This window comes from Macaca thibetana, chromosome 1 (genome assembly GCF_024542745.1).
Source record: "Macaca thibetana thibetana isolate TM-01 chromosome 1, ASM2454274v1, whole genome shotgun sequence".
In the NCBI taxonomy this organism is placed as follows: domain Eukaryota; kingdom Metazoa; phylum Chordata; class Mammalia; order Primates; family Cercopithecidae; genus Macaca; species Macaca thibetana.
In genome coordinates, this window is record NC_065578.1 from 37,089,110 (window position 1) to 37,110,831 (window position 21,722).

Below are 21,722 nucleotides of genomic sequence, written 5' to 3' on the forward strand. Positions count from 1 at the left end.
AAAGTCCCAGAGAAGGTTGGGATCTGGCTGAACATCACCCAGCTTTTCCTCAAGGCAGGGGCTGTGAGACCCCTGCAGAGGATCCCTCAGGAGGGAACCAAAGGTTCTGGAGGGCCACCAACCAGTCCTGGGCTGGAAGGGGCTTTTGTTAGGTTTAGCATAAGGCTGGGCTCTGGAAGACAATGGAGTGTTGATGAGGCTTCGGTCCTGGTCTCACATGACCTGACCAGGCAGGGTGGGTGGACCGCACGTGGATGAGCTGCCTGGGCTGACCTTTGGTCGCTGGCTAGGGAAGAGAGGAAGCCATGAAGGCTCCTGCCCACTCCATGCCCTGGGCACCCTGACACCCCCACCCTAGGAACTGCCCTCTGGGCACACACTCTGCCTTCCACCTACCTTCTTCTTTAGTCTTTCTCTTTGCTCTGCCACGTGTGGGAGCATGTGTACAATGTGTGTGTATTTGTGTGTGAGAGTGTATGTCTGTGTGAATGTGAGAAGTGAGGCATACGGTGAAAGGGAGAGAAGAGACCCTCTTTCTGGGTTCTTCCTCATCAGGAATAAAGACTGAGTTTCAGCTAGGCGCAGTGGCTCACGCCTGTAATCCTAGCACTTCGGGAGGCTGAGGTGGGCGGATTGCCTGAGCTCAGGAATTTTAGACCATCCTGGGCAACATGGGAAAACCCTGTCTCTACTAAAAATACAAAAAATTAGCTGGGCGTGGTGGTGCGTGCCTGTAATCCCAGCCACTCTGGAGGCTGAGGCAGGAGAATCCCTTGAACCTGGGAGGCGGAGGTTGCAGTGAACAGAGATGGGGCCACTGCATTCCAGCCTGGGTGACAGAGCAAAACTCCGTGTCAAAAAAAAAAAAAAAAAAAAAAGGCCAGGCATAGTGGCTCATGCCTGTAATCCCAGCACTTTGGGAGGCTGAGGCAGGTGGATCACTTAAGATCAGGAGTCGAGACCAGCTTGGTCAACATGGTGAAAACCTATCTCTGGCCGGGCGCGGTGGCTCAAGCCTGTAATCCCAGCACTTTGGGAGGCCGAGATGGGCGGATCATGAGGTCAGGAGATCGAGACCATCCTGGCTAATACGGTGAAACCCCGTCTCTACTAAAAAATACAAAAAACTAGCCGGGCGAAGTGGCGGGTGCCTGTAGTCCCAGCTACTCGGGAGGCTGAGGCAGGAGAATGGCGTGAACCCGAGAGGAGGAGCTTGCAGTGAGCTGAGATCCGGCCACTGCACTCCAGCCTGGGTGACAGAGCGAGACTCCGTCTCAAAAAAAAAAAAAAAAAAAAAAAAAAAAAAAACCTATCTCTACTAAAAATACAAAAATTAGCTGGGTGAGTCCGGGTGCGGTGACTCACGCCTGTAATCCCAGCACTTTGGGAGGCCAAGGTGGGCAGATTGCTTGAGGTCAGGAGTTCGAGACCAGCCTGGCCAACATGGTGAAACCCCATCTCTATTAAAAATGCAAAAAATTAGCTGGATGTGGTAGTTCACACCTGTAGTCCTAGCTACTCAGGAGGCTGAGGCAGGAGAATCACAGTGAGCCGAGATCACGCCACTGCATTCCAGCCTGGGTGACAGAGCAAGATTCCGTCTCAAAAGAAAAAAAAAAATTATCCGAGCATAGTGACTGGCACCTGTAGTCCCAGCTACTTGGGAGGCTGAGGCAGGAGAATTGCTTGAACCCAGGAGGCAGAGGTTGCAGTGAACAGAGATCGGGCCACTGTACTCCAGCCTGGGTGACAGAAAAAAAAAAAGGCCGAGTTTCTTCCACTGTGGGGACAACACTACGGATGGGCCCAAGGTGTATGTGCGAGTGCCTCTGCATGTGTGTGCATGGGAGTGGATGCACCTGCTCATGTGGAGGGCAGTGCCCCCTGCTCTGCCTTGTCCTTTGACCTGTATCCTCCTCTGGTGGGAGGGGTGACTTCTATGGTCAGCATCTTCCAGCTCAGGTTGGAACCAGAGCTGTGACAGAGCCAGAGTGTCACTTTTTTTTTTTTTTTTTAAATCTTTTTTAGATAGGGTCTCACTCTGTTGCCCAGGCTGGAGTGCAGTGATGCAATTGTGGTTCACTGCAGCCCTGACCTCCTGGGCTCAAATGATCCTCCCACCTCAGCCTCCCAAATAGCTGGGACTACAGGTGCATGCCACCACACCTAGCTAATTTTAAAAATATTTTGTAAAGATGGGGTCTTGCTATATTGTCCAGGCTGGTCTCAAACTCCTGGGCTCAAGTGATCTTTCCACCTCAGCCTCCCCAAATGCTGGGATTACAGGTGTGAGCCACTGTGCCTGGGCCACACTTAGGATTATTATTTTTATTTATTTACTTTAAAAATTTTTTTTTTTTTTTTTAATTTGAGATGGAGTTTTGCTCTTGTTGCTCAGGCTGGAGTGCAGTGGTGCGGTCTCAGCTCACTGCAACCTCCGCCTCCTGCGTTCAAGCAATTCTCCTGCCTCAGCCTCCCGTGTAGCTGGGATTACAGGTGCCTGCCACCACGCCTAACTAATTTTTTTGTAGTTTTAGTAGAGATGAGGTTTCACCATGTGAAACCAGGCTGGCCTCGAATGCCTGACCTCAGGTGATCCACCCACCTCGGCCTCCCAAAGTGCTGGGATTACAGGCGTGAGCCACCGCACCCAGCTCACACTTAGGATTATTGAAGGGGTTTATCTGCCCCACCTCTTCCCTCACCAAGATGCTAAGGTGGATATAGTAAAGGGGGTTATCTGAAGAGACTGTTCCCCTGAAGTCCCCAGGGGGTTGAGGTCCAGGGCCTCAGAGAAGGGGCAAACCGGTGTGAATGACACAGCAGCTAAAAGGAAGCCCAAGGCCCGACTTTGTCATATAACATTACATATATTATGTGAAGCTTTTCCAATGAATACTCCTTTGCTGGGAGAACCATCCAATTTTCTCACTAGAGCTGGTCCACCCCTAAACCTTTCTGGTGGCCCTGAGAGTTTGGGGCAGGAAGCTAAGCTCCTGCCTGGAATGAGATGAGGGTGGGGCACCTAGGCATGGGCATGAGGAGGCATCTGGGTGAGAGGGGACAGCACATGTGCCTTCAAACTCTGCAGGCTTCTCTCAAATTAACAACTTCAGGTGGTGTGGCCAAGGAGTGTTTCTGGGTGATCCTGCCTCCTCCCTTTTGTGTCCTTTGGCTGCCACCCTGCATAGAGTCCTCTGAGTCTCCTCAGGTACTGGGGGAGACAGTATGGGAATGGTCCTTAGCAGTGGAGTGGAAAGGACAGGGCCTGAAGGGGCTGGGATGGAGGCTTTGTATAACCCCATGGGGCTGAGTTTGAGAATGGGCGGAGGCCAGGGCTGAGGCCAGAGCTGGAATTTGAAGTTGGAGCCGAGTTGAACATGGACTAAAGTGAGATGTTGGAGGTTGGGTTGGAAGGGCTTCTCCTTCATTCTTGACAGGATTCTGAGATGCCTCTATTTGGAGTTCAAGGCAGATGTTCTCCCCCAGGTGAAGAGAATGTTTGGTGTCTGCTCTCCCCTTGGAGGCTGGGGTGGGACACATCCCCTCCCCCTGCTCCCCACAGCCGAGCAGAGTCATACATCACCAAGGGGCTGGGCTCCCTAGATGTATTGCCCTCATGCGTCGCTATAGCAACCCCACTCTAATCCTGCATTAGTCTAATGTGGTCCCCCTCCCCACTGTGATGTATAGCTGGGGTCTTAGAGCTGCTAGACCCCTTTTCTGAGAATCTGCTCCACGCACCCCATCTTGCCTCTCTTCACCCTGTGCATGGGACTCTTTATGCATGGGACTCTTTGTGAGGCTGGGTGTGGAGGTGAGTCTGGCCCATCAGCCTACCCGCCTGCCTCCCCAGTGAAGGGAAGTAGAAGGCCATGTGTCCCCGGCCCTGGCACACGAGCGCCTGACGCACCGACCCACGCCAGCCTGCCCAGCCTGGGGACCTGAGGCCTTGGGGTTGGGGGCCAGGGCTGGACAATGGCTGCATTCCGGCTGTTAGCCACAGGCCCCCATTGTTCCTGTGGACACTGCCTGCTTGAGGGCCGAGATTCTGGCCCTCACCCCGTTTGGGGCGTAGGATGCTCCCTGGACCACTCCCCCGGGGACCATAGAGGGGTGATTCATGGGGTGGCCAGGGCAGAGCAGGCCCCAGCTGTGCCCAGATTCTGGGGTTGGGAGGGGGAGGCAACTGAGGGTTGTTTGTGTCAGGGGAGGGGGTTGAATAGCCAGAGAACTCCAGGCCCTGGACGCCAACCACGTCATCTCCTACCCCGCCTCGTGTGTGGGACGGCCAGAGAGGGCCCATTGTCAGGGGAGCAGGCCCACCCAGGCTGGAAGGGAAGTGAGAACTGAAGAGGACCACCTCAAACTGGGAAAACCCACAGACCCCACGGTCTGCACTGCTGGGGAAACTGAGATCCAGAGAATGGCAGGGTCTTGCTCAAAGCCACACAGCTAGGTGGTGACAGGCCCCAGCTGGTGGTGTCTCCCTATATCTTCCTGGAGATGCTGCTGCCATTTCTGACAGAAACTGAGTCCCATTGGTGACTTCAGTTGTGGTAGAAGTTATGTTGGTGAACTCCTTCCTCTTCCCCGCTTCCTTTGAAATCTCTCTAGTTTAGGTTAGCACTTGCGTCCCTGAAGTAAGGAATTGGAGGCTGGGCACGGTGGCTTACACCTGTAATCCAACACTTTGAGAGGCCAAGGTGGGAGGATTGCTTGAGGCCAGGAGACTGAGACTAGCCTGGGCAACCTAGGGAGAGACCCTGTCTCTACAGAAAGAAAACAAAATTAGCCAGCCGTGGTGGCACATGCCTGTACCCTGTAGCCCTAGCTACTTGGGAGGCTGAGGTGGGAGGATTGCTTGAGCCTAGGAGTTTGAAGTCACAGTGAGCTATGATCACACCACTGCACTCCAGCCTTGACAACAGAGAAAAAATAATAGAGCTAAGGGGAGTCCTAGGGCCATGCAGAGTCCATATGGACTACACTTTCTGTGGGGCCCTCAAGAAATGAGTGGGGCATGGAGGTTCCCAATCTCTGACACACAGGATGCATAGATGCAACAATCAACTTCATTGTTTACTCCCAATGTTTTCACGTAGGCCTTCATATACCTACCCTATATGACTTCAGAGTTAGGGAAGGGACTAATCTAGGAGTGTTTTGAGAACAGAGGGACTGGTCTTATCTATCTCTGTGCTCAACGTAGGGCCTGATTGTTAAATTGGATAATTGGATGAGCAGATGGTAGATGGATGGGTAAGTGGTTGAATAGGTAGTTGAAGGGTGGATGGATGAATGGGTGAGTGGATGAGTGGGTAGATGGATGAATGGATGGGTAGGTGGGTTGATGAATGGGTGAGTGGATGGATGTAGAATAGATGGATGCATGAATGAATGGGAGAATGCCCATTTCATACACTGAGGTCCAGGGATGACAAATGACCCAACTTGGGATGAACAGTGGAGTGAGGCCTTGATGCAGGTACCTGGGCACCACCTTTGAGGCTTGGTTGTCCTGTGGCATGGTTTGGTGGTCAACCTCTGGACAGGGAGTCAGTAGAAGCAAGAATTGAGACCTAAAGGAATCTATAGGCAGACTTAGTCTCATGGTGTGTGACTCTACAGGGTTTTTGACCCTGAGTTGAATTTTCTGTGCTGGAGTTAAAGGAGGGGGCAGGGGGCCACTGATGGAAGGGTCCTGGGCAGGGCAAGAAAGTAAATGAGTGGAGTCTAAGGGTTCAGGCTGAGTGACTTTGGCTCTTTGGGATTAGGCCCAGAGCCAGGACCCCCCTGCATCCTTCCCCCAGGCAAACACTCACTTACTCTTTATGACCCAGCTTAATGGTACCACCCTGTATGAGGCCTTCCCTGACCCTCTGGGTGCTATCTCCCCAGAACCCAGGACAGAACCTTAGTCCATAGAAAGGGACCAGTGCACATGACTGAGGTCATGGGGATGCTACAAAGTGGCAGAAGTAGAGAATAGGTTGAGAGACTATATCTGTTGCTAATTTTCTGGGTTATCTCAGGTAAGGCCCTCAATATACTTGGGCCTCAGTTTCCTCACCTGTAGGCTGGGGATGGGGATCTTGAGCTTTTCTTTCCAGAGTGGTTTTGAGAATGAAGAGAAATAATTCTAGGCCGAGGAAGCACTAGGCATTATTTTTCTGCACTGCTTAAGCTCAGCAATAATATAATAATATATATTGTACATAAAAAATTATTTTTATAGCCAACATTTAATGTGCACTTGCAATGTGCCAGGCTGTCTTCTAAGTGTTTACATATATAATCTCTCATCTACTCCTCACAGCAATTCTACAAAGAAGGCACTATTATTACTTCATTTACCGATGAGGAAACTGAAGTTTGGAGGGCTTAAGTAGCTTGCCAAAATCTCATGGGTAATAGGTGCTGCAGCCAGGATGAATGTCTGGGCAGCTGCCAGGGCCCACGTTCTTAGGCGCTACATGTAACTGTTCAGTACATGGCGGCTTGGAGTGGATCAATCAGAAGGGCTTCCTGACGGTCTTGATGATCTCAGGCAAGTTACACAACTTCCTTGAGCCTCATGAGATTTACGTTGAGCACAGAGAAAGATAAGAGCCCTATGTTGAGCACAGAGATAGATAAAACGAGTCCCTGTGTTTTCAAAACCTACCCTGATAGTGGGGTAGTGGAGAGAGGAGAAGCTTCTAGCCAATGAATCCCATCACCCTTGGTCCCCAGCTTCTCTCCCTGGCCCAGTCCTGAGTCCTGGAACCTCCCCTTCCTTGGGCAAATACCCAAGCACTGAACACACTGTTTGCCCCAGCAGGGGGTGCCATGGACCTGGGAGTCCATGTCCCAGGTCCATATCCAGGGCATCTGAGTGGGCTCTGGGAGTCAGAGAAAATGGGCTTTATCCCAACTTCTGTCATTAACAAATCTTGCTGCCTTGGACAAGTCACTCTGGGCACCACTTTCCTCATCTATAAAATGCAAATAATTAATGTGAAGTAGTGAAAATAAAACACAAAGGAGTGATGGGAAAGTATCTCAGAATGCCTTGGACAGAGTGGGGTCCATGGTAAAAGTTCATTACCTTATGGTTTTCTTCCCTGTTCACTTGTTTCGGCACAATGCCCTGTTCAGGCCTCACAATAAAATGGCTCTCAGGCCGGGTGTGGTGGCTCACACCTGTAATCCCAGCACTTTGGGAGGCCAAGGTGGGTGGATCATCTGAGGTCAGGAGTTGGAGACCAGCCTGGCCAGCACTGTAATTTTGTACTAAAAAATACAAAAATTAGCCGGGTGTGGTGGCAGGCACCTGTAATCCCAGCTACACGGGAGGCTGAGGCAGGAGAATGGCATGAACCTGGGAGGTGGAGGTTGCAGTGAGCTGAGATTGCTCCACTGCACTCCAGCCTGGGCCACAGAGAGAGACTTCGTCTCCAAAAAAACAAAACAAAACAAAACAAAAAAACAGCTTTCATTTATTCATCACTTATGTAAACTCTATATGCATATTATCCCACTTAATTCTCAAAACAACTTTATGATCAGGGAACTGCCTTTGTTACCATACCAAGAAACGGGGCCACAGAAATGTAAGTAGTTGGCCTAAGGTCACAAAACTAAGAGGTGGAGACAGGATTTGTGCCCAGGTGTCTGGTCCCAAAGCCCCTCTTTCACCATTCTGCTCTTTACCTCCTCAGAGGCATGGATAGTTTCTGGAGGGACTGTGATGACAAGGGAAGAAGGCAGGTGACCCACAGAGGCTGGAGGGTGCCTGACCATGGGCTAGGTCTGTCCATGAGCTGCTTGGGTCAGCTCTACCAGCTTCTGTGTGGATGGAGCACTCCCTCCTCCCCAGGCCAGCCCAGCTCCAGGGAAGGCCCAAGGATGGGGACAATATCCCATTGCAGGCCACAGGAGCAGTGGCAACGCAGGGTCCAGGTCTGCTCCAGCTCTTGCTCTTGCTCAGAGCTGAATAATCTGGAGCCTTTGAAGAAGGATTTCTGAAAAGCCATCAGGAGTGAATCATTGACTTAGGGAGGCGATGAATCAACGGGGAGTTCATAAAACGGCAAATGAATCGGGTGTGAGAGCGACAGAGCCACTGCTATTCCCCAGAACCCTCCAGGGACAGAGAGCCGAGAGAAAAGAAATAAAAATAACACGGGGCCTTACGCCTGCCACAAACCCCAGGCAGCCCCTCCTTCCAAGTGGGAAGACAGAGTGGGGCAGAGAGATGGGACCCACTGGTGGGTGAAGTGGGGCCAGAGCGAGGCTCCCGGGGGCACTCCCAGCTCTCTGGGTCCAGGCTGTGGGTGTAATTAGCAAATGCCTTTTCACTTCTTTTCAGGAGCCCTCATAAGAAAGAACACTGATTTTGACGAACACCCAAAATAATGTGAGATCAGGCACCATGCATTATGCATGAGGTCTGATTTAACATGAACATTATTTCTTGTGTACGAGACCATATGCCTCCGTGCTGTCTCTGCAGCCTAATAATACCCAGACCCACCCTGGTCAGGCTCAGCGGGAGACATGTCCACTGGCGTGTGTGTGTTGGGGGGAGAGATTGGAGCAAAGCTCTCCTGGTCCTTAGGTCGTCTGAGGAGAGCCTGCTCAGATGCCCAGGAGCGGGGTGGGTAGTGGGAGGTGGGTCATGCCCTTGGAGAAAGGCCAGTGTAACCATGTGAATGTGCCACTGTGCGTGCGTGTGTGTGTGTGTGTGTGTGTGTGTGACATCAGGAGCCCGTGACTAGGTGATGCTGGGTTCATTGCATAGCAATGTGGGGGCATATGCATAGTTGAGGTTTTACTGCACAAGAAGGACTATGGCAGGAATGGATAGATCTAATTGCTGTGTGTGTTTGTATATATACACGCATATGTATGTGTGGGGGTGTGTGTTTAAAAAATAAGATCACACATACATACAAACACACAGCCTAACTTTAATTATCTGAAAGGAGCAGGAAGAGATCTGGGAGGAGCTGGGACAATGATGGACAGGAATGTGTTTGGAAAGCAGTTTAGGGGCAAGTGCTTGGAAATCCTGAGAGAAAGGGGACCGGGTCAAATGTTGCAAAGGATGGCTGTGTGTGCTTAATCAAATATTACATGTGCCAGGTACTCAGTGACTCTCAAGAGCTCAGTGCCAAAGACCAGAAAGCTGGTCTTAGACCGCCCAAACTGTGGTGTGGGTGTGACCATGGGTGCCTTAGCATGCGTGTGAGTGAGCAAGGTGGTGAGAGCCTGGATCAGGGTTTTAACTGGCTGAAGGAAGGAGTGATGGGGATGGGGATGAGTGGAGAGAGGAGGTGTATATGATCGTGGGTTTCAGAGAGTGGTTGTGTGAATGGGCGGGGTGGAAGATGAGAGGGAAGGGTCATGGATAAGCAGTGTGTGTGTGTGAGAGAGAGACAGAGAGAGAAAGAGAGAGAGAGAGAGAGAGAGAGAGAGAGAGGCAGGCTTGCTTCTTTTGGAGGCTAAAGTTGCCTCTGCTCTAACTGGCAGTCCTCGAAGAGCCCACTTGAAGCTGACTTTTTGAGGGGACGCTTAGCTTCAAGGTGGCTCTGGTAACTGCTGCCAGGTCCCAGTTCAGGGACCAATAGAGGGCAGTCCTCCCACACGGAGGCCTCAAGAGGCAGCAAGGGGAGCCCTGAATGGCCAAACACCCTGAAAGGCTCAACTCCAAAGCCTTCAAATATGACAGGCAGGGACAAAACGGATGGCTCCTCCAGCTACCTCTGGTCTCAGTCTCCGAGCCAGAGGCCCTGGGTAGATCATCTCGGTTGAGCTTAGGAGAGCAACTAGGCCAGATAACCAATCTCCTCTCACTCCATCCTCTGCTTAGGTGGGTCTCCTTTTTGGAGCTGAAGCCCTGCTAGGGGAAGTTCCAGGGAGGGAGGCAGCCTGGCCCTGGGTGTGTCATTGGAGGCCCAGAGCCTCTCCAGGGGAGGCAGAGTTCTAAACAGCCCTAAGTGGGCAGCTGTGATTGGGGATCAGTTAGTCCTATGGACATCAAGTCAAGTCCTAGGGTCAAGGGATGATTGCATAGGACCTAAGGCAGGCAACATATAAACTAGTGCAACCTTCCAGGCAGTAGGTGGGGGAGGATATAATGTCCTCACGCCTCAGGGCAGACTACCTTCTGGGTTTGCCTTGATGACCACAGGTGACTAAGATGACCATTTTCCTTCCCTTTGGTATTGGCCAACCTCCATTCTACAAAAGTTCTTCTAGCTCAAAGCGTTAGCAGTATGGCCTGGGTTTCCATTTCCCTCTCCTACCTCTGGGATTGGCTGTGGCTTTGCACACACAACAGCATACACACAAATTCTTACACCAACTTGCAGAGGTTCACATGGGGAGAGAGTTCTAACTACCAGAATCTGTGGTCACATCAACATAAACAATAATTTTGTTCAAGTGAGATGCGGAGGGAGATGGGATCAGAAAATTCCCAATATGCTAGGGAAAGCTTGAACTTCCTTGGAGGTCGATGCTAGGGACACATACCTCTCTTGAACAAAAGGAAGTCTGAGGCTCTCAGGCATAAGCAGGTAGATACACATACCCTTGGACAGAGAGACTGCATCAAGCCCACAGTTGGCTGTGCTTGTCCTAACTCTATTCTATCCAGGGAAAAATATTTCTCTTTCCTGTGAAGTGCTGAGATTCCTACCATCTAGGGGCCTTCTGCGACCGAGGGGTTGATCACCGGGTAGCTATCCCACGCTGGTGTCTCATTAAGCCAAATCCTTGCAAAGTAAAAGATTTTCTTCCATCCCTTTTTCCACTTTTTTTTTTTTTTTTCATTTTTTTTGTTCTACTCCTCAGCTGCTGCTGGTTCTTGGGAGCCTGCTTTGTTTTGCTGTTTTTGAGTTGACTTGCTTAAATAATAAACCCACCCTCTTGTAGAGGATTAAGCAGACAATTAGGAAATCAATCAATCAATTGGTGTCAGCTGCAGGCAGAGGCCGGTGAAAGGCCTCATCTTCCTGGTGGCCCTTTCCAACCTCAAAACCTGCTGAGGCTCTGGGCCGCGCGGGCGGCGGGAGCTCTCAGCTTCATTTACTTCCATTTCAGAACCTTGAGGCTGGGACAAATCCAGGAATGGAGAAATGAGGGAGCAGGGAGGAGTGTATGGCGGCTTCCAAGTTTTGTACTTGGTGGAGTAGGAAATGAGAGGCTGAGGCAGGGTGGCCAGTGGCTCCTGGCTGTGCCACTGCCCAGCTGGCCCGAACGTTCCCATCTTCCTCTTTAAGAAACACGGGAGGGAAGAAGGTTCCCATCTTCCTCTTTAGGAAACACCAGTGTGGGGAACAGCTGAGACACAGGTGCCAATTACAGGGCTATTTGCTCACCTGGCTGGACTGAGGAGGGAAAGAAAAAAGGAGCAGGGAGGGAGGGGCTGGGCCTCTGGAAACCAAGGCAGCCTTTATACTTGCAGAGACAATTCGCCCCAAGAGTGAGGGCCGAGCGCGGAAAGTCACCAGAACTCTCAGCATGGTACAGCCATCCCGAGGCCCCTGCTCCACCAGGGAGCACCAACTTGGGGCCCTGGGGACACCTCTCTGGACATCCCTGACGCTGTCAGCTGGAGCCCAGGCCTCTCACAGGCCTGGACTTAGGCCGCTTCCCTGGCATGAGGGGCCCCCCACACCCCCTCACTAGGGTCAACTTTCTCCCCAGCTAAGAGATTGTGCCTTCAAGCTTTGACTTCACAGAGTGAGAGAAACTGCATGTGGCTTCTCCTGAGGGGGGAAAAGAACTGCCTCTACGGAGGAAGCAGGAAGAGCTCTTTTATCAGTATTTTTAAGAAGGGTTACTTTAAAGGAGAAAATAAGATCTTGACTGGAACCCAGGTAGTCTGCGGCTCTGCACTGGGAACCAGATCTGCCCCCAGATATCCTGACTCACTCCAGAAGACAGCATCTGAGAAGGTCTGTGCTCTCCTTCCCATCACTTCCTGCAGTGGTGGTGGTGGTGAGGGTCTTGGGTACCCACCCTTGGAGAGGAGATATCAGGTCTTTCTAGTGGCACAGTTGCTCATGCCTCCACTTCTTCCCAAGAGAAGCTGGGGCAGTGGTTTGTTTGCAGAGATGTAGGACTGGCTTTGTCCAAGCAAATTGGCAGAGCTCCCTCCCTAGGCTGACCCAGCTCACATAGGACCATGAAACCCACCTCTGTCTAAGCTGTTAGAACTCACAGTGCATCCAGGGGGGATCGGGTGGAGAGCCTGCTGGAGTAGGATGGTGGGGCCTGACTAGGCTTGCAGGTGCCCTAGGACTGGAAATGGTAAAATTGGCTCAGACCCCTCATATAGAGTGCAAGGTGAAATGAAAGTTGTGGGTTGAGGTGTCAGGTGGGGGATTATAGATTCTAGGCTGGTGACCCAGGCCGAGGCGGGCTTCTTTCTTGGCGGAGAAGAGCAGTCGAGTTGTGCATGGGCGATGGCTGATCCGAATTCCATGTGGTGTCTTTCGCTCACTGTCCCAGGCCCTGGTTTGGTCTAGGAGAGTCTGTCTATGGCAGGGGGACCCGAGGCAGCTTCATCTTCCCTAAACTGATGCACCTGAGGCAGGGGCCCAACTGTTGCCCATGTCCTGATATCCATCTGGAAGGTCTGCAAGGTCATCTTCCTCCAAGATCTCTTAGTGAGATCAGAACTTTAGGGAGGTGAAGCAGGGGATCCCATCGCTTCACCCCAAAACCCACCCAGCCCTAGCAGTAAAGAGGACAGGACACAGCCCTGGGGTACATGTTTATGTGAGTAATAAAATATTTACTATAACATAAATATAAAGGGAACTTCCCAGTCTACATTATTTTTTTTTTGCAATAAAGATACAAAGAGAATGCACCGAAACATTGTTTCAAAAAATAATAAAAATAAAATAACAAAATTTAAATTCAAACCTTAACAAACAGAAGAAGAAATGGAGAAGGGGGAAGCTCCAAACACATCCAGAAAATAAATAGAGATGGGTCAGAAATTCGGAAATCATATTAAAATATCTTTTTCGGATTAGTCAGTATACAAAATCCTTTAGGGTAGGAAGGACGGGTAACCCGGAAAACTAAAAATAAAAACCAAGCACAAAATGTTTCTTCTCCCCGCCAGTGTGTACATATCTCACATATTTACATGGTTCCCACCTCACCCCAAACTTGGGGAATTTCTCTCCCGGCCTCCCCTGGCATCCCGCAATCCCGGCGGGCTGGAAAGGGAGCAGAGGGAAGCTGCAGGGAATCAGGCGGAGGGTTCTCAGGGAACGGCTTATTTCTACAGCTGGTTAAAAAAAATCTCTCTAACTTTTCCAAGTTTCGTTTGGTGTGGCCAGGAGGGCAGGGCCCCGCGGGGAGCAGGGGCCCCGCTGTGCGGCGGTCGGTCTGCAGCAGGGCAGAAGCCCCTTCCCATCTGGGTATGTGGGAGCGCAGACCCCTCCGGCGTGGCCGGGAACCAAGCTGGGGCTCGGATGAAACGAAATGAAAAATGAACACTCGAAATTTTTTTTGTTAGCTTTTTTTTTTTTTTTTTTTTTTTTTTTGCTTTTTTTTTGGGCGCGGAGGGTAGGGAAAGATAAGGGGAAAAATAAATTAGGCTAGATTAAAGCTTTGGCTATTTCCTGCTTTTATACACAGACGCGGCTCTCGCGACCTCCCCTCCGGGGCCCCGATAAATACAGTATACAGCGATTTAAATTAAGGGCGCGGGCGGAGTTAGAAGGACCCCAGGAGCCGAGAGGCTCCACGAATAAATAAAAACCGTAAAAAAACCAAGCCCGGAGAAAGGGGAAAAGGGGGTGGGGCGCATCCTTATAGGAGAGAAGAGGTGTGTAGCGAATAAAGTGACAGCCCCCCACCCTGGACCCGCAGGCTCAGGAGTCCACGCGGGGAGAGGGGATGGAGAACTCTCCTCGCTTGGTCCTCTCTCCCGGGGAATCCCTAACCCCGCACCGCGTTACCTGTCGCTTTGGGGAGGCCGCTGCCGGGATCCGGCCCCGAACAGCCCGGGGGGCAGGGGCGGGGGTCGTCGAGGGGATGGGGGCAGAGAGCAGGCGGCGGGCAGGATGCCCGGGGTGAGTTGGCGAGTTCCGGATCTTCGCTCCTCTCTCCCGGGGCTCGGGCGACGCAGCCTACCGGGCCGTCTTCGCCGCTCACCGGAGAGGGTCGTCCGGGTGTTTGGTTTTGTTCGAAAGTTTCTGGGCTTTTTGTTTTTTTTTTTTTTTGTAAAATCCAAAGCAACCGAACAAAAAGAGTCCAGGCCGCGCGGGCGGGCTGCGCGCCCGCGCCCTGCAGCGCGCCGGCGGGGGCCCGGCCCGCGGGGTCACTGCACGGAGCCGGGCAGTGTGTGGTGGTGGTGGTGGTGCAGCGCCGCCGGCGGGGGCGGCGGGGGCGCGGAGGGTGGCGATGCACCGCCCCCGCCGGGCCCTAGCTCCCCAGGCGCGTATACATCGTCCATGGGCGGGTGGCCCGCGCCGGCCGCAGGGGTCATGCGCTTCTCCTTCTGCCGCCGGTTGCAGAACCAGACGCGCACCACCTCCTTCTCCAGCTGCAGGCTGTCTGCCAAGCCTGTGATCTCGTGCGCCGAGGGCTTGGGGCACTTGAGAAAGTGGCTCTCGAGCGCGCCTTTGACCCCCACCTCGATGGACGTGCGCTTCTTGCGCTTGCGGCCCTGCGCCGCGATCTTGTCCAGGTTGGTGGGGCTGCCGCTGGACGAATCGGTCTCCTCCAGCCACTTGTTGAGCAGCGGCTTGAGCTTGCACATGTTCTTGAAGCTCAGCTGCAGGGCCTCGAAGCGGCAGATGGTGGTCTGCGAGAACACGTTACCGTAGAGCGTGCCCAGCGCCAGCCCCACGTCGGCCTGCGTGAAGCCCAGCTTGATGCGCCGCTGCTTGAACTGCTTGGCGAACTGCTCCAGGTCGTCCGAGCTGGGAGCATCCTCGTCCGAGTGCTCGCCCACCGATGAGCCGCCGCCGCCCGCGCCCGGGTGCAGGTGCGCCGCCGCCGCGTGTAGGCCGCCCGCGTGTGCATGTCCGTGTGCGTGTCCGTGGGCGCCCAGATGCGGCGGCGGCGACGGCTCCAGCTGCGCCTCGTGGCCGTCCTCGTGCAGCGCGTGGTGCAGGCCCGGCCCCGCGCCGCCACCGCCCGCCGCCAGCATCCCGGCCAGGCCGCCGCCGCCGCCCCCCGGGTAGGCCGCCTGCGCGTACAGCCCGAGCGGCTGGGGCTGGTGGCCCCCGCCGGCCCCGGGCGACGGCGACATGGCCGGGCCCAAGTGGTGCGCCGTGCTGCCCTGCGCCCATGCCGCGCCCGCGTGGGCCGCCCCCTGGTGCACCAGGCGCGCGTGGAAACCTCCGCCGCCGCCGCCGTCGTCGGCTCGGCCGGTGCCGCCGCCGCCCGCCTTGCCGTGTTCTAGGTGCGGGCCCCCGGCCCAGTCGCCGCCGCCGCCTCCTCCCGTGGGTAGCCACTGGGGGTGCGCTAGGCCCACGGGGTGGCCCGCGCCCGCGCCCAGCCACTCGTGGTGCATCAGCTTCTGCACTTCGCGGTACGCGGCCCCTGCGTGCAGTCGCTCGGCGGCCGCAGCCGCCGCCGCTGCCGCCGCGGCGTCCGGGTGCATGAGCGGCCCGGTGCCCCCGGCTCCGCCACCGGGGCCCCGCGGCAGGTACTGCGCGGTGGTGGCCATGCCGCCCCGCGCCCTGCGCCGCGCCGCCGCCGCCGCTCCGCTCCGTCTGCGGGCCCCGCCGCCTCGCTCCGCCGGCTTAAAGACCCGACCCGCTCGGCGCTCCGGAGCCCCACCCCGCCCGCCGCCCATTGGCTGCCCGCGGAGCCACCTCCCGCCTCCCCGGCCCGGCCCCCGCCCCCCGCGCCCGCCCGCCGCCCTGCCCGGCCGCCCAGAGCTCTCCATTGGGCGTCGCTCCCGGGGTCCCGCGCGCCGGCCGTGCTGATTGGCCGCTGGGGCTTCATTCACGGCCCCCCTACCGTCCGCGTACACACTCACGCCCCGGGGGCGCGGCCGCCACGTGGGGAGTGGCGCGGGGGTGGCCCTCGGACCGCACCCCCTCTCGTCCTGGCGGTGTGGGCCCCGCTTTCCCCCAGCGCTGGAGACTCCGAGCCCGGCCGGTCCCACATTCCACGCGAGCTGAATTCTCGCCCGCATCCCGCCCGGGCAGCAGGAATTGCGGGCTCCGGGAGGCGCTCGGGCTCCGAGAAGCGGCTCAGCCCCGCGCCCCTCCCTCCGCAGTACCGCTGCCGGCGGACCAGGATTCCCGCGGGTCCTGGCGGCTGCGAGCGCGAGGCGGCGCGGATTCGCGGCTCGGTTCCGGCGCGACTGCTCACCGCGCCCGCCTTGCCTCCCGCGGCTGCCCCGTGCACTGGGCGCTCCTCTGCGCGTCTACCCGGCCCGTCTCGGCTTTCCTTCTCCTCCCTCTAGTCCCAGTATCACAAGTCCGCCGACCTCCGCTGCCCTGAGAGCGCATCCAGCGCGGGCGGAGTCGGACGGACTCGGGCTTCACGCCTCGCGCGGGCACCTCTTCTCCCGGGCACTGCGGCCCAGGTGAGTACCGCGCCGGCAGCTGGGGCAGGGATGGAGTACCGCGCGGGCAGCTGGGGCAGGGACGGCTGGGGGCAGCGGTTCTACAGTCCTACGCGAGCCCCTGGTACCCGGCCGCGCTCCGGGGTTCCAGAAGGAGAGGATCTGTAAGTGGAGACTGTGGCTCCGGGGAAAACGCTGCTGGCAAAGGCGCTAGCAGGGGGTGGACGTTGGGCCCAGGGGTATGTGACCTTCGCCGCTGCAGCCTTCTCGATCCTTCTCCCAGCTTGAACGGCTCATCGGCTGTGGTCGTGGTGGGATCACGCCCCGGGAGAGGAGAGGAGAAGGATGGGTTCAGGGAAGGGCTGCGGGCACTCCAGAAATCTGGCGTGCTGGCCGGGAGCTGTCCAGCCTTGCGAAGAGCCCCGGGATGGAGTTTGCCCGGACTTGCCTGGAGCTGCTGAAAAAGGAATTGAGATTGAGGAGGCCTTGTTGAAAAGGTGGGCAGTGGAATTCAGTTACCTCCTCACACCCCAGCCCTTGATGACTCCTTGAAGGATCCTGAGTGGAGTTGGACCTCACTGCAGTTCCTCTGTGCCTTCTTACCCGACCAGGCTGAGAGGACTGAACTGTGTTCTCTCCTCTTCCCCACACTGAGGCTTGGGTCCCAGGGAGTCTTCAGCTCCTAGTCCTCCCTCTTTTCTCTCCTGGATCTTGCCTCAAGTGGATTTATAGCTTACAGGGCCCTGGGGTCCCAGATCACAGAACTGAGCTGGGGGCCCAGCTAAGGCCCCACTGGGCAAGTCAGGTCTGTGGAATAAAGCCTTAGTGTGAAAAAAGGTGCTGGGGGCTCAGGTGGTAGCTGCCATTGGAATGATCCAGGGTTCTGGGACAGAGTTGACAGTGACAGGGGTCACCCTGGGCACAGACTTTGATCATGTGGGCCCTGAATGCCCTAGGACCAGCCAGGGAAGGAGTGGGACAGAGCAGGGCCCTTGTCTGGCCATTGGCCACTGCCCTGAGCAGGCTCCGTGGTCCCACCCTAGCTGTAAGAGCTGCGATGGAGCTCTGTGTTTGAACCCGGCTAGAGATACTGGGCTTTCCTGGACTCTGGCCTAGGGAATGGTCACCTTGAGGCAGCCCAGGTCTTTCACCTTTCTCAGGCCCAGGAGGTAGGGGGAAGGCTGGTAATCCCTCAGTGAAGTTTCTGCTTGTGCCAGCCCTAACCAGGCCTGTGTGATATTGAAGCTTGGGCTTTCAACCTGGAGCTGCCATCATCTCCCTGGGCAGGAGTAACTCTGGTCCAGCCTGCCTCGATCTTGGTTTTCCTTCCTGTATGTTGGGAATAACAGTACTATAGGCGGCCCACCTCTCTCACTAAGGTAGGTCAGATAGTAGTGTGAGACAAAGGGGGCGTAAAGCTCTCAGATAGATGTTTACTCTGGTCGTTTCCACTGTGGCTGTTCAGTGAGGGGCAAGGCATTCTCCCTCCCTAACTAAATCTCAGTTTCTCCACCTGTAGCATGGGATTGCAGAGGTTTGGACTAGTCGACCTCTCTGGCACTTCTCACTCTCATGGTCTGTGATTCTGTGAATCTGTCTTAGTTCCTGTTGGAGGAAGTCTGGACAGTGGGCAGGTGTTTCGATTTCCACTGAGGCTAGAAGAACAATGACCAACAGGCAAGGTGTTCTTTTTTTGTTTTTTTTTTTAAATTATACTTTAAGTTCTGGGATACATGAACAGAATGTGCAGGTTTGTTACATAGATATACACACAGGCACGGTGTTTTAACAAGTACTTTTACATGTATCGTTTTACCTGTACCTCTCAGCCCTGTGAGAAAGCACTGAGATTATTATCTTCATTACCTAGATAAGGCACCCAAGATTTGTCCAAGGGCACAGGACCTGTGAGTTTCCACTCATCATTCTTCCCATTACCATGGGATGGGGGCCTATGGAGGCAGCAGCTTTGGCTGGCACAGCAAAGAGAGCCCACAGCCCTGTTTCTGGTAGTTCTCAAGCATAGGCCAGGGCCTGCTGGGGCTCCTGAAACCATCTTCCCAGGTCTGTGCTGAATTGAGAGGCATCAGCAGTAGAGCAGTAGCCAGGCTTCTAGGTTATCAGCTTGTCACCCAGCAAATCAAAGTCCCAATCCCACCACGCACTTTAGCAGCCCTGTGACTTTGTGTGAGCCACACTGCCTCTTGGATCCTGAGTTTGTGCATCTTACAGTGAGAACAATAATCCCTGCTTTTCAGGATTGCTCTGAGGCTCCACAGATGAAATAAGGCATGCAATTTAGGTGCCCTTTAAATGTTAGATGCTGGCCTGGGGTGGGAAGAAGTTTGAAGCAGGAAAGATATAATTCCTTTCTCTGCTTTGGAAATTTTAGACCTTCCACAAGAATATGGGTTTGGTCTTGAGTCAGAATTTTCTTGTGTTTGAGTTAAGTTTCCCCCAGGAAGTCTTGACATCGCTCTCAAGATTCTGTGTGGGACACTAGGGCTGAGGCATGGCCACTGGTAGAAACATCAGCAGCTGAGCAACCCCTTTGTCCTGGAGCACCACCTTCTCAGGCCCTGGTGAGAACTCATCCTCAGACCCACAACATGTAGGCAGGGTGTACACAGAGAGGTCAGACAGCCACCTGGCCCATGCAGACACAGAGTGGTTTGGGCATGAGAACAGGTGTGCGCACGCACACACACAGATACAACCATGCAATTTAGCACAGGACAGAATGTACAGATTCACAATAGGAACACACAAACTTGCACCATTAGGCTGAATATTCGTAGTCACACAAAGCAACACCCAGTGGTAAATACAGGCATGTGTCTAATACACAGAACCCGCACATAGGCTGAAATAGGCTCAAGTAGGCACTGCTTTGCTGACACAGAGATACCTGAAACCTACAGGCTCTTGGGGCCACAAACGTGGAAACTCTCAGCTGGTGTGCCAAGTCACACACAGAGGCACACCGTCATACTCACACACATGAGCACGTGGAGCCAGCCATGCACACCCTCTCACCCAGATGCACAAAGAGGCTCACCCCACACATCACAGAGACACACAGATATATCTACCCATACCCTGTAAGAAATAGCAGGTCCGCTCAGGGGATCAGAAAGCAGAGGAAGGGGCTGCATCCAGCCCAGAGTATGGTCCACATGGTTTGGTTGCAGGGCTAGGTCCAAGGAAACAGGGAAGGCTTTTCTTTTCATATTTTTTCCCACTCTCCTTGTCTGTGGAGGGCAGCTCCCAGCCAGGCCGCCGCCAGTTTCAGAGGCTCCAGGGCCTCCCTCCCCAGCGGGGCCTCTGCCCAGCCCGCCCCCAGGCAGGAGCTGCTTGGGCTTTCCCAGAGCACAGCGGCCTCCTCCAGGCTCTGGAGTGTGACCGAGCGCCTGCTCATTTGACACAGGTCACCGAGCCTCCAGCAGATGGGGCCCTCGCTGTGGGGGGTCTCTGAGCCGGGGGCAGTGGGGGGCTGGGAGTGGGAGGGAGGCTCTGCAGGGATGAAGGACAGGCTACACAAGCTCCAGCTCCTTATACTCTTTCTGCAAAGCCCTGGGTTACAGACGTGGGCCCTAGAATACAACTATACTCACGAGTCAGTCGCCATCAGCACCCTGGCGGCCACATACACAGGGCAGTATTCCAGACACACATCCCAGATGACCGGGGCCTGACAATGGCACGCCGAGCACAGCTTTGGGAAGGAGAAAGAGGAAGAGCCTTGCTCAGCGTCTCCTGGAGGCAGCTGGGTCTGGCTGCTTTCCCCCTTTGGTCTCTGAGCCCCTGAGCTGTCTTCTGCGAGTTGGTCAGTTGGTTAGGAGTCCAGGATGGGCTGAGAGCAGATGCAGTTTCAGGCCTCAGGCCTTTTCAGTGCTGGGGGAAGACAGGCTCCAGGATGCTCCACCTGGATTCCTCACAAGTCAGGAATGCTGAGAAGATACAAAGAGGAGAGATGGGGCCCATGGGAAGTGCTGCTGGATGGGCTGTGTATCTCAGGATGCCTCCTGCATGCAGGGACTTTGAGTTTTTGAGGCTGGCTGGACCGGGGCAGCACCCACGAGCCACTTCCTTTCCCTCCTGGCAGTCTCCTTATGCCCTGGATCTTGCCTTTTCAGAGTGGTCTGACTTGGCAGTCAAGGGTCCTGGGTTTCATCTTAGCCCTGACTCAGGCCTCATTTTGGGCCAGTGTCAGCCTCTGAACCCTCTGTGTCCTCATCTAAAAATTGGGCAATATGGTCTCTGTTGGCTGCTTGAGAAGATGGGGGGTGAGATCACTGCTTGAAGAAAACTTGGAAAGGGAAAGTGTGGCTTGATTTCCCTCCCTGGCCGGCCATCTGGGGTGAGTAAGAGGCTGTGTAAGCAGGCGTGGAACCTGCCTACTCCCCTAACCAGTTCTTGCTAAAGAGTGTCAGGAGGGACCACGCCCACTGGGGCTTGCTGCCCACTCATTCTGAGCTGCACTGTGGTTTTGACTGGAAGAGTCTGGCAGGGTCCTAGCTGCCATAAATTCCCAGTCTTAGGAGGGTGCCAGGGTCATCTTATTGATCCACTATCTTGGTGAGGGTGGGTGCCGTCTAGACAGATTCGTAGTGCTTGCCACCATCCTAAAGTTTCCTCACATAGGATGAGCTCACCCTTCTGAGCCCTCAAAGCCCCTACCTCTTTCCCTCGAAGCTCAGCCCCTCCAGGTGTCCAGTTCTTCTGCCCTCCTTGTGGTCTTTAGAGCCCAAGGCAGAGGAGAGGAGTAACTGCAGGGCCGTTGCTGCCTTTGGCAGAAGAGAAAGGAGCGATCTAACTTATTTAATCTCAGGTCTTAGTGAAGGGAAGGAGGGACGGAAGGTGAAATATCTCTTGGGGAAGAATCTTTCCTTGTATTTTTGTTTTTCTGCCTCAGCCCCTAGGCAATGGGTGTGGGTAGGGGTCCTCCCAGAGTGTCAGTAGAATATTCAAATTAGGGGTGGTCAATTCCTCTTGAAATTTACTTTCATTTTTAGCAGAATGTCAGCCTTTGAGCCGGTGTTAATGCCCACAATCCGGTTATGCAGAACACGCTCTCTGCAAATCGGTAAATCATTAGCGGGGATTAATCACTCTGAAAGGCTGGGACCAGGCTTTAGTTTCTTTCTTTCTTTTTTTTTTTTAAACATACTTTTTATCCGGA

The 21,722-nt window shown here is 54.5% G+C and overlaps 4 protein-coding genes across 5 annotated transcripts in view; 2 read left to right on the forward strand and 2 right to left on the reverse strand.

Annotated features, from left to right (window-relative positions):
* Nucleotides 1–21,722, forward strand: part of NDUFS5 (NADH:ubiquinone oxidoreductase subunit S5) — a 1,192,795-nt gene that overhangs the window by 195,157 nt on the left and 975,916 nt on the right. Inside the window, exon 1 of one of the 2 annotated variants that reach the window (XM_050800994.1) lies at nt 20,779–20,827. The exons of the other annotated variant lie outside the window; for it this stretch is intronic. Within the exon in view, the coding sequence (XP_050656951.1) occupies nt 20,794–20,827 (34 nt within the window). The 5' untranslated portion in view covers nt 20,779–20,793. Of the gene's footprint in view, nt 1–20,778; nt 20,828–21,722 lie in introns of those variants that run through there. 2 annotated transcript variants of the gene reach the window in all.
* The window catches only part of SF3A3 (splicing factor 3a subunit 3), a 592,026-nt gene that overhangs the window by 78,582 nt on the left and 491,722 nt on the right, over nt 1–21,722 (reverse strand). The window lies entirely within an intron of this gene.
* The window catches only part of AKIRIN1 (akirin 1), a 1,026,732-nt gene that overhangs the window by 60,261 nt on the left and 944,749 nt on the right, over nt 1–21,722 (forward strand). The gene's annotated exons all lie outside the window — the stretch shown is intronic.
* On the reverse strand, nt 14,336–15,691 carry POU3F1 (POU class 3 homeobox 1). The gene has a single exon (XM_050799463.1). It carries the CDS (start codon nt 15,689–15,691, stop codon nt 14,336–14,338), a length of 1,356 nt encoding a protein of 451 aa, XP_050655420.1.